This window comes from Eleutherodactylus coqui, chromosome 2, assembly GCF_035609145.1.
Source record: "Eleutherodactylus coqui strain aEleCoq1 chromosome 2, aEleCoq1.hap1, whole genome shotgun sequence".
NCBI classification, from domain to species: domain Eukaryota; kingdom Metazoa; phylum Chordata; class Amphibia; order Anura; family Eleutherodactylidae; genus Eleutherodactylus; species Eleutherodactylus coqui.
The window spans coordinates 135,525,193-135,540,710 of NC_089838.1; the positions used below are offsets into that span (position 1 = coordinate 135,525,193).

Consider the following 15,518-nt stretch of genomic DNA (forward strand, 5'->3'; position numbering starts at 1 on the left):
GAGTGCCACCAGGTTGCAGAGCTGCAATAGAATGCATGAACGTCTTTCACAGATTGGGCAATATTCTTGGGAATGATGGGTGGCCTAGCGGTTAGACCACAATCAATCAAGCTGCTATGAGATGCTGTAAATGTTAAGCAAAAATGACAACTATTCAATGTTTCAGCCGTCTTATTGTCTACTGTAAGATACTCATTATAAACTATGTGGTTTACTTTCATCAAATAGATTTTAGAAGACATCTATCTGTCCAAACAGAATTATAGACAGTCACTGCACTCTTAAATATTTATACCTAACCTTTAAATGTTTGCACTGGAAGATGTTTTAATAACAGTGAGTCATTGAGAGACAGTGCGAAATGTGGGATACCGACCTCAGGAACTGAAAACCAAACTACAGAACACATGGCTCAGAAAAGGCTTCACCAGGTTAATACTGGGTTTTTGGTAATAGTAATGAAGATCAGTATGGACTGCAATGTGAAAAAATCTTTCCTCTTCTACTTAGTAAAGACAACATTTTACTGTGTCTCCAATGTTGTGTTGGGCTGTATTACACATTTACATTTGTAAGGTTGCAAAGCTCCTTTATAGGCGTTGCGCCAGGGTTATCACTTATGCCCTACCTATAGGATGAGAGTAAAGCTGGGTTTACACGGGATGAATGTCGGGCAAACGATGTCGGACACACTTCCCTGTGTGTCCTCATGCACAGCAACTACCGTAGTAGTGCTGGCTCGCTCACAGAGCAGCCAGCAGGGGGCGGGGTGGCTGCTGGAGATTTCACTCCTCACTCTCCCCCACCCCTCTCCAATGACTTAACATAGCGGCCGTTCAGTACTGAAGGCTGCTATTTACACTGAGCAATAAGCGATCAGCTCATCGTCCATCGTTTATGCAGCATAATCGATGGTCGATAAACTGATCGCTCACCATTCAGCGTAAATAGTTGCCGTTCAGTATTGAACAGCCTCTATGTTATGTCAATGGAGAGGGGCGGGGAAGCAAGTGGAGAGAAATCTCCTCCAGCCGCCCCGCTGTGAGCCAGTAATACTAGCTACCATGGAGGTGCGCGGGAGCTAGTATGTGCGGGTACGAGTGTCGGGCATCATTTGCCTGACAATCGTTCCATCTAAGAGGGCATTTAGTGTCTGATCATTGGGAGCCAACAACTGTGAACCTCACCATTCACAAGAACAGGGGGTCAATATATGACAGAGTTGCCAACCATCCGGAAATTCTTGGATAATTTGCAAAAATTGAGCACTTTATTTCCAGTGACTGTGAAAAATATTAGATGCATCTGTGAATTTTTCAAGGCTGGTGGTAGTTAAATAGGTCATTGTTATTGTACTTATCCAGGAAAATGAAAAAATCAGGTAGGCAACCCTGCTGTTCGAATGAAGCAAAGGTGAAGCATGCACACTGTTGCTCCATTAATCTCTATGGAGGGTCTGCTGGAGATAGCCTAGTGCAAGTACTTGGCTATCATTGTCAGTCCTATTGAAATGAATGGAGCAAGAATACGCATGATCAACCGTCGCTGCATTCATTTGGGGTACAAAAGACTCTCTTTCTTGTGATCGTGGGGTCTCAGTGGTCAGACTCCACTGATCAGACAATTATGCGCCTCCTGTATATTGGGGATCAGTGTTAAACTTGGCACTACTCTCTCTAGGCCTCTTTCACACGAATGGCGCATTTTCACGCAGGTTGTATCGCATGAAAAAATCATGGCAACGCTGCATTGCTGCAATCTAATTCCAAAAAGAATTAGCATTTTCTCATCAATTCACACAGCCACATCGCGTGAAAAAGACGCTGCAGCGGAGGACAGCAGAATAGCTAAATAGAGGCATCTGTCTTCTTCAACGAGTGCCGGATACAGGTAAATCCCCCCCCCTTCCTATTTTTCCTCTTCCATAGGAATCTATGGAAACTCCCTTCGATTTTCGTCTAATGATAGGTCATAGCCTATCTTTCTTCTGGAAAAAAATTGCGGCTGAAAACCGTCGGCAATTTGGCGGTTTCTCAGTCACGATTTTTTCTTGTGGCTAAAAATCGACGATGTAAATGAATGCATTAAAGTCTAATGCTTTACATGCTCGCGATTATCCGGTGATGTTTTCTCACGACTACATAGCTGGGAGAAAATGTTTGTGTGAATGAGACCTCACTATGTGAAAAGGCAGAGGGACTGAGAATCTTGGACACCGCTCTAATTGGCAGTAGTGCGACCGTGTGTTACTAATCACTGCATCTTCTCTCATTTGGGCAGCAGTAGGTGTCCCAGTTTATGGACACTCACCAATATTATCACCCAACATCTCAGTGACTTACTGGAATATTCCAATGAACGTGGTTTAAATTGTGAAAAACAACCGAGATTCCGGTATTACTAGCAATTCCAAGATGATGCTTCAATATCCATTGGGCAGAGAAACAATATATAATTGGGAAGGATGTCAGTAGTTGTCACCACTCACCACAGATTATATGTAAGCTATGGGGAAAATATCCATAGACGTGTGTTGCCCTCCAGACCAAGTTGAAACATACACGTTGCCTTTACAGTGAGTTACCATCAGTCCTCCTGCTTCCTTGTGTGTGATCCACCCCTCATTCACATTATAGGCGATTTAACACCCAACCCTAGGAAACTATTTCTGGAGGGTCATAACTATCCAGTGAAGTGTAATAAACCGGCCGCTAGGTGGCGATAGTTCAATGTGTCTAGGAAGCGAGCAGGGGGAGAAGTGCCCTGTACTGGGGAGGTAACCAGGAGAGTGACAGGATCGGAGTAGCGGGGAGTCCTGGGATCAGAGAGCTGCCGGAGAGCCGTCACTGTCCCGTCCTGCCATGATGCTCCGGATAATGGGAGTAACGGTACCGACTGCTTTATTCTTGTGGACAGTTTATCAGCAACACTCGCAACTTTCTAGGAGCTGTTACTGTAGAGAAGAAGTTACTTGTCAGTTGGGGAGTGCTCAGTACTTGTACAGCGCGCACCAATGTGATGACAGATAGACAGATCATAGATACATGGATAAGATAGATAGATGGACAGATTATAGATATATAATAGATCATAGATAGATCATGGAAAGGTCACAGATGGGTAGATAGATAGAAAGATAGATCATGGATGGATAGATAGATGATAGATCATAGATAGATCATAGAAAGGTCATAGATGGATGGATAGATTGATAGATTGATAGACAGATCATAGATACATGGATAGGATAGATAGATGGACAGATTATAAATATATAATAGATCATAGATAGATCATGGAAAGGTCATAGATGGGTAGATAGATAGATAGATAGATCATAGATGGATGGATAGATAGATGATAGATAGATCATAGAAAGGCCATAGATGGATGGATAGATTGATAGATTGATAGACAGATCATAGATATATGATAGGTCATAGATGGATGGATAGATAGATATGAGATAGATAGATAGATAGATCATAGAAAGGTCATAGACAGATGATGGATGGATAGATAGATGGATGATGGAGGGATAGATAAATTGATAGATAGATATTAGATAGATAGATGATGGATGGATAGATAGATGTATATATATATATATATATATATATATTAGATAGATAGATGATAGATGGATAGATAGATATTAGATAGATAAATAGATAGATATGAGAGAGATAGATAGATCATAGATATATGATAGATCATAGAAAGGTCATATATGGATAGATAGATGATGGATAATGGATAGATATGAGATAGATAGATAGATAAAAAGATAGATCATAGATGGATGGATAGATAGATCATAGATGGATAGATAGATAGATATGAGATGGATACATAGATAGATCATAGATGGATGGATAGATAGATAGATGTATTTATATATATATATATATATATATATATATATTAGATAGATAGATGATGGATGGATAGATAGATAGATGTATTTATATATATATATATATATATATATATATATATATTAGATAGATAGATGATAGATGGATAGATAGATATTAGATAGATAAATAGATAGATATGAGAGAGATAGATAGATCATAGATATATGATAGATCATAGAAAGGTCATATATGGATAGATAGATGATGGATAATGGATAGATATGAGATAGATAGATAGATCATAGATGGATGGATAGATAGATCATAGATGGATGGATAGATAGTGAGATTATAGACAAATGGATGGATAGATAGACAGAGAGCTAGATAAATAAATATTAAAATATGGTGTCATGCAGTGTTTTTTGTCCATCTAAAATGCCGTACAGATTAAGCTGTTTGCCGCTGGGTTTTTTGCTGCTTTCTTTGCGACAACAAATTCTGTGCTGAGATGTGAACCGTCTTTCAGTCAGGTATTCTGAAACACACCACAAACATTTTTTTGTGGCGATTTTTTTTCTCTTACTTATAGTGCATTCTTTTGGTCCATGTTTTTTTCGCAAATCACAGCGTGCTCTAAGTATGACGTTCGTTTTGACATTTTCTCATAGACTTCGCTATAGGAAAAAAAAAATATGCCAGAAAAGCTTGCAGAAATCATGACGTTTCATGGCATTTTGTACAAGCTAGAAAAAATACTGTAAAAAGGAAGCCTTAATTGGTAGCTTGGCGGAAGTCAGTAAATAAAAGTTAGGGCTTATTCACACAAACGCATTTGCACTGCATATTACGTGGTCACATGTGCGTTTTTTGAGCATTTTGGTCACGTAAAAGAAATGCAGCATGTCATATTTTCGTGCGTATTGTGCACGTAAATTGTACATATTAAACTAATTAAACTTAATTGCCCATTGGAATTAATGGGAGCATGCTTACGTTTTTTTTGCATGAGCAGTAAAATATGCACACACGAACGCAAAAGCGTGCTTTAATACGCTTATGCCCTTGTAAAGCTGGCCTAATTGGTATTGTAAATTATATCATTTAAAATAGAGTATAAATGGGCCCATTTACACCTGTATAAGACTTTCCTGCACAATTCAATTTTTCTGTTCTGTTTTGGGAACAGGAAAACAGAATTAAATGTTTCTTGTCTTTTTCCCCGTTGCTTTAGGTGTATTTTTAAAATAACGGTTTGGCCGTCCGTTTGCTTTCATACCATCCAGTTTCCTTTATTACATAATACAGTCTGCAGTGCTATTTGTCCAGCCAAAATAATGGAAACCTAACGGAAAGAAATGTTTCCTTCATTTTTTACATTGTAGCCAATGAGAGACAGAAGCGAATGGAAAGGCTTCTGTTTGCTTCCGTTAAGCCTTCTGTTTAATGGATCTGTCAAATTCAGCAGAACATGCTCAGAAGAGACCATGTGATGGATGTGATAAAAACACATATAAACAGATGCTTGATGCAAGAAACAGACAGTAAATTGTCTTTTTTGTAATGGAATTTGGCCACCTTCACACCGAGAAACTCACGTGTGATTTGTGCATTGTGAGATGTGTGAAACTCACACGTGATTTGTGCGTTGCGATGTGCATGCGAGTACAATTCAAGGTTTTTGCGATGCGAGGCGTTTTTGCCTGAAAATTACCTTGCATCAGCGGATAAAACATGGGTTGACGAGCAAGATAAGGGGCCAAGTTTCTTAACTCGAAATCGCGATCACCTGTGTGTAGGTAGCCTTTCTGAGTGGATCTGTCAGAATAATGGAAACTTTACCACCCAATCAACTTTAATTAGTGTACTCTGTTCAGTTCACGTGAATGGATCCTTTAATAACACAACAAATGCAGATGTGAATGGGCCCTAGATTACCTGCCTGAATGACCAGAACAAATTGCTCCTCTTGGAGTGTTTTTATGCAGAGATGATTTTTTTTCCCATTGAATTTATCTTTTTTAGCCTAATTTCACACAGGCAGTGAAACCTGGCCCAATATTATGCTCGCCAATGTGCGATGCCCCTGCAGTTGCAAGGTGTTTTTGTGTTAAAAACACTTGCTATCACTTCAGGGAAGTAGTGATCCTCAGGTATGTCTTTTCAATAGGAAACCTCGCACGCAACTCGAACGCCATGTGATGTTTTTTCCCACAGTGTGGGAAAAAATTGCTGCATGCCCTATCTTTCAATGAGGAGAGGCGGGACGGGGGGGAGCTAATTCCCGAAACTTAGCCCCGCCCCTGTTCCCCTCCTCTCATTGCAAATAGTGCAAGGGGGTGTAGAGGAGGCAGAGAGGGGGCGGGAGCTCAGAGCATTGCTCCCGGCTCTTCCAGCCTCCTCCCCCTGCAGAGAGAGACGCCGTATATTGGCCGGTGTGAATACCCGGCTGATATACGGTCGTCTGAATGCACCCTTACTTCAACAATGGAAGATTAAATTCTGCAGCAAAAAAGCTTACTGCTGTGGAATTAAAGACGTCTTACTGAATTGTTGTTGTAGGTTTCTAACATTCATAGATCTAATTCTGCAATTAAAGTCTGCGGAATAAAACGCAAGAAATTCTGTAAAACGTTTCGCAGAATGCATTCCGCTGTTAAAAATGCAACAAAATACGAACTAATTGACAAAATTCAAAATTTGCTATGTGTCTGCGGACAATTCCATCCCGTATGAAAGGTCCCTCCTTAAGAAATCTGCAACAAGAATTCCGCAAGACGTCCTTAATTCCGCAGCAGAAAATTTTTTCGCTGTGAAATTTCTTATTGTGGTTTTTAAGTAAAGACGCACAGATTTTAACAGATGCTGAATTCAAGCCCCGCAGGAATAACATAATGAAGTAGGGATGTTCGCACCAACAAATTCTGGTCCATGTAAAAGGCCCGTAATAGGGTGAAAAGATACTTAAATGACCCTTCACATGGGACAGAATTAGGGTGTGGACATTCCTGCATCATAATGTTTTCCCTATGGAGCTTGAATTCCGCACCTGTTAAAATCCACACGTCTTTACTTCAAAACCACAAGATTGAGTTTCCCTGCAGAAAATCTGCACTAATTGACCCAGCCCCATGTGAAAATCCCCAAAGAATCTACCAGTATTATAAATAAGACATAATAAGTGGGAAGAATGTTACAGGTTGCACTTTGGAGCCCAGGTGCTTCAAGTTACACCTCTGCTATTAGAGGAATACAAAATATCCTATTGTTAGAGCAGTCCTAACGTGTTCACTTCTGGCTTTATTCCAAAACCTGAAAATTGGCTGTACGTAATAAACTATCTTCCCTGTATTAGGCCTCTTTCACACAAAAAAATTGCGACTAACAGAACCAATTGATGCATTGATATGAAAATGTTCAGACAAGAGAATTTTAAATTGTACCCAAAATAATAGGATATACACGACTGAAATTGGAAAAGTTGAATCCAAGATGGCTGCATTCAAAATGGCCGTCATTTTGATGACATTGCCTAACAGGTTTTCCCCTTCCCCTGCAGCTTTTATGCATGATTGGGTCACTATCTTCCAAAGCATTTTCACTCTATATGGGTGTTTCCACACTTTTGTGACAGCCTGTACTTGTGCCAGTATTACAAATAAATACCAGAGGCAAACAACCCGAATTCTTCCATCTTATTGTTATACATATTAGATAAAGTGTTTGTTAGCCCTAGTGATATATAGCTAACACACTTTATAGTTCAATATTAGGGCTTATTCAGACGACCGTATATATCGGCCGCGTATTCACGCGGCCGATATACGGCCGGCTTGAATACACGGACGATATATACAGGGAGGGGAGGTTATATGAGGGGAGGTTGGATGGGGCGGAGCTAATTTCCAAAACTTAGCCCCCCCCCACCTCCTCTATTGCAAATAGTGCAGAGGGGCAGAGAGGGGGTGGAGAGGAGGCAGAGAGCGGGCGGGAGCTCAGAGCACTGCTCCCGGCTCTTCCAGCCTCCTCCACCTGCAGAGAGGGACGCCGTATATCGGCCGGCGTGAATATCTGGCCGATATATGGTCGTCTGAAGCCGCCCTTAGGCATCAAGTTAGTTAGTCCCTTTTTTTTTACATATTCACCAACATTTTAACCCCTTAAGGACATAAATTCAGCTGATTCTTAGGGACTTTTCACACGTCCATGAATGCCGCAAAAAAGTCAGCACCGCTAACTGCGGACTTTGATGCAAAGCTGCTGGCAGGATTCTGCTATTTTCAATTCCGCACCAATATCCACGGAATTTTTGAGCTGAATATTCCACAGTAGGGCATACTCCACAACACTGTTGCAGAATATTCTGTCCCTTACAGCTGACACCCTCTGGCAACAGCTGCAATAAGTGTGAACGCTGATCACAGCTGCTAATCCTTTAAATCTCCTGATTAAAGTTCAGGGGTACTAAACGATAAAATTGTGAGGTGCTGTGCGGTTGCCATGACAGCCTAGGACCTTCTGATGGCCCCCCAGTGCTGTTGTGGCTGATTGCCTTTCCAGCCAATCCTGTGGCGTGGCTTGATAAAATGCCAACCAGATCGTGGTATAATATATGGGATCTATGCGTCTCGCAACGCACAGATCTCGCGTGAGAATCTCAGCTGTGTAAAACGGGCCTTATTGGGGTTTTTTGTAGTGTTGTTAATTAAATGAGCTCCACTGCTCACAATCCAGTAGTCTACAAACAGAACTTCATCCTTTCGTTATTGACAACGTAATCAATATCCATATTTTTAAATAGATACTGCTGACCACTCTCACGGAGACCCAACGCTACATGGTGTTTCACGGAGAGTTTGGGTACAGGATGGAACTATCAGAATGTACATTTTGTTGGTTGGATGCACTGCTTGCTTTGATATGAAAGACATGCTACAGTAGTCTCAATTCTCTATTATAGGCTGCTGTGCCCCTCGTATGGCTCGGAGTTCTCCCTTTCTATGTACAAAGTCTGAACTTTTCCTACCACAATTCCGGACAGTTGGAAACTATTCTGAAGGACTTCAACTCAAAATACCCCACAATAACACATCTTCACAGTATTGGGAAGTCCGTAGAAGGTAAGGTCATTTTTCATTTCTGTCATATTTTGCCTCGCTGACTTGAGTAATAGTATTTATTCACATATAATTTTTCTTATATTTAGAGATTTTTTCCATTTCCATATAAATAAAGCTAAATATGCTAAATTAGCATATTTTCAAAAGTTCTGCAACTTCATAAACTCCATTTGTTTACATTCAGAGGCTGAAAATCGTGCTTGACCCAGTGCTTGCTACAGCTGAAGCTCCATCCAGCCAGTCCTCTGTGAGCTGAATGCAGCAGCATAAATCTTTTCTGTTAGCTACAATCTTCACTAAAGGCTCTTTTAGACATGGGAACTTCACGATTCTCGTTTGCCCGAGTGAATGAGCTGGTGACACCATTGTGATGGGCAAAGAGGTGCATTAACCCTTTCCAATCCAATTTTGGATTCAGCGTTTCCTGAAAGGCTTTCTCTTTTTGCTGTTATACAACGCTGCCATCTGCTGGCTAAAGCCAGTGTGTGTGCACCAGAGAGGCTCCGACAGCGGAGTGGCTGGCAATAGGCAGCAAGAATACCCTGTCGGACGTTTTCTGACATTGGAGCTGTACAAGCTTCAATCAGAATGTAGGAAGATGTCAGACAGTGGATTGGAAAGGGTTTAAAAGCCTAAAAACACGCCAAAATAGAGCAGATAGCGGTCAAAAATTGTGGCATTAGAAAAAACTGTGTTCAAGCGCAGGTGTGCAAGGCCCCATTGAAATCAAAGGGAGCATTGTACCGCAATTACAGCAGATTTTTTATTGCAAAAGTCAATGGGACTTTGTAATGTTAAAATCGTTTGTAGCATTGCGATAAAAAGAAGCCTCCATAGGAATGCATAGGAGATTTTTAAAAATCGCACATCACAGAAAGATAGCGTAACCTACAATTTTTTATCCTCTTAACATTGCATCAGTGAAAACATCGCAGATGGGAATCAAACCATTGTAAATCATTGGTTTCATATTTTGCTTTTTTACTGATTATTGCAGCAGGTGAAAATCGCGCAATTTTCTCACCTGTATGAGGCTATCCCTAAGCCGCTTTCACATGGGCGACAAAATTGCGTGATTTTCTCGAAATGTGACAGTGCTACAAATCGCATGTATGTGAAGTCCATGCTTTCCAATGGGTTCCTTCACATTAGCAATGTTTTGTAGTCTGCTAAATTGAACATAGCATGTTCTACTTTACCACATATTACGTGCAATAGAGCCCTGTTCTCTATAAGTGCATAATAAGCGCTGTACATACGCAATTACATTGCAGAATTTAAACATTGAGCGACAAAGTGCATAATTTAAAAAAAAATAAAAAATCGAAAGAAGGAAGACTGTGCAAAACAGCGTACGTCAGATATACTGTCAGAGCATTAAGAAGGTGAGTGAGGAGACTTATAAAGCCATCCATGCTCCTCTGCTCCTACGGGTAATATGCAAATAAGGGAGATGGAACAATACCTTTGCACCGCCACCTGTTGGATGGCAGCATTTCTTCAAATCAATGCTTGACCCTTTATACAGGTCTGTTCTCATGCACGGTCCAAAATCACTGCCATATGCGGAAATAGGCTGGCTCACTTAGTGGTTAAATGCTGCATTATACCGCATGTTCATGTGAGTCCAGCCTAAGGCTTCTTTCATATGAGCGCATATCGGCATTTGCGCCAGCCTCATCAGGCCATATGAACGGGCGCACAAACGTTTGATTTGTGTGCCCGTTCATCAGATCTTTCACTCCCGATGTAGCATATATGCTGGTGTGAAAGAAGCCAAAGACTCAGTAGTCTCTCATATTATTGTATAGACCCATTACCTATCATGAGGTCGGTCTGCTAAAAGACAGGACACTAATGCTATTTTTTATCACAGCTCACTAAGGGCGCCCACCCACTGGCGTTTTTTTTTCCTTTGCGTTTTGCGTTTTTTCTCAAGAGCAATTAGTTTTGAATGTGTTCCTGTCCACTGGCGTTTTTTTTTTCGGTCCGTTGCGTTTTTTAACATAGGAACTGTCAGTTGCATATGTGTCCTTATTTTTCTCGTAATGCACCCATGAATGTCAATGGAAATGGCGCGAAAAAGCCGCGAAAATGCCGCAAAAAACGCGCCAAAAACGCGCCGAAAACGCTGCGTTTTTCACGCACGGAAATCGCAAACGCCAGTGGGTGGGCGCCCTAATAATAATGGAATACAATGAGTGTAGATCTACTTTCTGAAGCTCCCGTTGATCAGCTTTCAGCACCAGAAGTTGTTTCTGACCATTCTGTTTTCCTGTAAGTTGTATTACATGCTGACCAGATAAATAGCGGGCCATATAATAGTTGGGCAGACCAAGGTTGCCTAATAAATGGTGCCCAAAACCTCCTCTGTGATTTCCAAATGCTATTATGTTAAAGCAGCATGTTGTGTTGTATTGTATGTACAATGGTTGCAATACGACCAAGGAAATGATATAGTGCCTAATGATACTTCATGTTTATAACTGTAACCCTTATTGGCATGATCACATTTCTAAAGATTATACAGACTGTGTAGCTTTACAGATAATCTAACCCTAAAATATCACTGCATGTAATAGAGAGTGAAGCAGGTGAGGGGTGGCACACTGCTATGGCAACAAGCTGACGTAAGTGCACAAAGTTGATTCTGTATTCAGTTTCTTTTAGAAGTCAACATCCGTATGGTGTATACAATGCCTTTGATGCAATCCATTCACTTACTGTTTTTATATGTGCACAATATGTTGTGCGGTTTCGGATAAATATACGGTATATACACTTTTAACTATTTCATCTCCCTAAATATCATTTGTGCATTTTGATTAAACCTTAGGCAAGTCTGTGTCAGAGATTCGTAGTACAGTACTGCTTATGTTGCAATTAATGTAACTAGCTTTTTGTCCTCAGAGCCCTTGCTTAATATGGATGTTGTAGTAGGTAACTTTCACAGGCATCATATTGTAATCACATATATCTAGTCATGTGAGCAATTTACATTCCCAAGCTTTTTAAAGAGATAATTCCATGCAAAACATTGTTTATAGTTATATCCAGTCCTTAATTATACACATTTTTGTGTATAAAAAAAGTTTCTACTCCCAAATATTCCAGGACTAATATTATAATAGCGCCATCTGCTGTTTCTGTTTTGTGTCTATCTCAGTATGGCCGCCTGTCCATGGGCATTGCATTTTAACGCCATGGATTCCCGCCGGACAACACTAAAGTCACCATGGTGATCATTATGATAGGTTTATTGCGGCATGCCGCAATTTTTATATGCGAGTGGAAAATCGCTTGTGTACATTGGGCTGCGCTTTCCATAGTTATCCTAGGGAAAGCATTCATTCCGTTACCTACGTAGGGATTATCGTAGCAGATAACGCAATGCAAAATCGCCCTGTGGACAGAAGGCCTGTATGTCCCAGGTGGTCACACCTACTCAGTCTTGCTTCTCTGTAGTAACGCTACCTCACTCTTATCACTTGTTCAGCATCTCTTCTGACATCAGAGAAGATACAGTAACTTCAGAAGCAGCCGCTCATCCTACCAGCGATACTCCAAATACCCAGAGGAGCAGAGAGACACAAGACTGAGCATGTGCGACAACCACAGAGCAATTACAGGGGAGGACATTGAATAGAAACTGCAGGTGGCGCTGTTCTAATATTAGTCCTGGAATATCTGGGGATAGAAAAAAATTCTAAATATAAACGCAAAAAAGGTTTGTAATTATGGAATGGATTTAAAGAAGTTGTCCAATTACTGGACAGTCCATCTTCAATAGGCTCTCCTGTGTGAAAATAATGAACAGAGAGATACTTACACCTCCACAGCCACTGGGATCCAGCGCTGCAGCCTCTCATTGGCTGCGGCAGTCACATGATTTCCTGTGACATCATCTATCATAATAAACTCCAGGACTGCAGCATGCTGCGGCACTGGATCCCGGTGGCTGTGGGTATATTTGGTATTTCAGCTGCACTTAAGCAGCGCTGCTGATTAGAGCCACCTGATTGGCTCTTCGGCACCACGTGACTACACTGCGTGTACGCGGATTGCCTTATGCAGCCGTGCACTACACACTACAGTTAAGCAGCCGTGCACTACACACTACACTTAAGCAGCCGTGCACAGACCCCCCTTTAGGGTTAGGTTTAGGGTTAGGGTTAGCAATCCGCGTGCACGCAGTGTAGTCACGTGGTGCCGAAGAGCCAATCAGGTGGCTCTAATCAACAGCGCTGCTTAAGTGCTGCTGAAATCCCAAATATGCTGGCTGTGGAGGTGTAAGTATCTCTGTTTATTGTTTTCACACAGGAAATCCTATTGAAAACTGATTTTCTAGTAATCGGACAACCCCTTTAACTATAAACAATATTTTTTGTGAGGCAACTCCTTTAAGGGAATTTATGTTTGAACCCTTTAAAGGACTAGTTTGTGCAGTGTTCGTGAAATTTTTCCATGCTTTTCATTTTTTTTTAGCCCAAACGAGTTGTAATTCCTAACAAGACAAAAAGTAAAGCTGTTACTTTTTAAATTCCAGTCGCAGTTTTATCTACTGATGTAGTACAGTATATTATGTAAGTGATCAAGTAATTGCAAGTTCAGGTTCCCAATGGGGGCTTAAAAAGTATGTAAAAAATAAGTTATTTTTTTTTAAATATTAAAAAAAATTGTAACATTAAAATACAAAACCTTTTTCATATAAAAACAAACTTTAAAAAAATTAAACATAGTTGGTAATCGCTGCAGCCAGAATAGTTTGGTGACACTCCGAAATATTGAAATATCACATTATTTATCTTGCTGGTGAACGTCGTAAGAAAAATGTTTGCTGTTAGTCAGTAAAGAAATATGATATTCACTACATACCTTGCATGTTGGTTTATGTAAAAAAAAAAAAAAAACTAGATAAAACCAGGGGTGTAATCCCAAAAGGAAACAAATAAAAAACAGTGCAGGGATTATATGGTCTGAGTCAGCATATGTGGAGTTAGCAATGTAGCCGAAGATATCACGTTAGCACCACAGGGGAAATTTACTAAGCCCGGCACTTCCTGTGTTAGACTAAGTATAATTTCCCCGGGCGCACAGAATACATGAAGAGGTGCAAGCCTCATAATGTATTCAGCGCATCTCGGCAGCTATGTGCGCTTAGACAGATGTGTATCCAAGGTCCAACAAGGCGCACATTTCTGGTATAACTTATGCCAGTTTCTGGCAAAAATTATACGTAAATCTGTCAGTTTTCACAGCAACGCATCCTCCTGAAAGCCCCACTTACTTTTCAAAAAAGTGGCAAGGCCAGTGCAGAAAAGAGAAAAGTCACAGATTTATGTGCAAATACCTACTAGTTCCAAAATTTGTGACTTTTTTACACTAGAAACTGGTGTAAAATACTGGCATCAAATGTGGCCAAGGTCTGTGGGCATGGCCATGCAAATAGGGACTTGGTAAGGTATAATTCTTAGATATATAACAATCATAGATATGCAGATGATACAACCTTGATAGCTGAAAGCGAAGAGAAGCTGAGGAGCCTTATTATCAAGGTAAGAGAAGAAAGTGCAAAAGCTCGGTTGCAATTAAACATAAAAAAAACAAGATTATGGCAACCAGATTGATTGACAACTGGCAAGTCGAGGGAAAAAACATGGAGGCAGTGACAGACTTAATATTCCTAGGTGCAAAGATTACTGCAGACGCGGACTGCAGACAGGAAATCAGAAGACGTTTACTTCTTGGGAGGAGAGCAATGACCAATCTCAAAAAATAGTTAAAGGGGTTGTCCCGCGAAAGCAAGTGGGGTTCAGCACTTCTGTATGGCCATATTAATGCACTTTGTAATGTACATCGTGCATTAATTATGAGCCATACAGAAGTTATTCACTTACCTGTTCCGTTGCTAGCGTCCCCGTCGCGATGGTGCCGTCTAATTTCAGCGTCTAATCGCCCGATTAGACGCGCTTGCGTAGTCCGGTCTTCTCCCTGGTGAATGGGGCCGCTCGTGCCGGAGAGCTGGTCCTCGTAGCTCCGCCCCGTCACGTGTGCCGATTCCAGCCAATCAGGAGGTTGGAATCGGCAATGGACCGCACAGAGCCCACGGTGCACCATGGGAGAAGACCCGCGGTGCATCGTGGGTGAAGATCCCGGCGGCCATCTTAGTAAGGTAAGGAAGAAGTCGCCGCAGCGCGGGGATTCGGGTAAGTACTAAACGTTTTTTTTTTTTAACACATGCATTGGGTTTGTCTCGCTCCGAACGGGGGGCCTATTGAAAAAAAACAAAAACAGTTTCGGCGCGGGACAACCCCTTTAAGAGCAGAGACATCACACTGACAATGAAGGCCCGCATAGTTAAAGCAATGGTATTGCCCATAGTAACCTATGGATGTGAGAGCTGGACCATAAGGAAGGCTGAGCGAAGGAAAATAGATGCTTTTGAACTTTGATGTTGGAGTGAAATGCTGAGAGTGCCTTGGACCGCAAGAAGATCAAATCAGTCCATACTGCAGGAAATAAAGCCAGACTGCTCACT

At 41.2% G+C, this 15,518-nt stretch overlaps 1 protein-coding gene across 1 annotated transcript in view; it reads left to right on the forward strand.

The window, feature by feature from the left end:
- The first annotated feature begins 2,751 nt into the window (after positions 1-2,751).
- Positions 2,752-15,518, forward strand: part of CPM (carboxypeptidase M) — an 80,965-nt gene continuing 68,198 nt past the window's right edge. The window contains exons 1-2 of the mRNA XM_066591618.1: positions 2,752-2,888; positions 8,821-8,980. Coding sequence (XP_066447715.1) covers positions 2,862-2,888; positions 8,821-8,980 — 187 coding nt within the window. The 5' untranslated portion in view covers positions 2,752-2,861. The remainder of the gene's footprint in view (positions 2,889-8,820; positions 8,981-15,518) is intronic.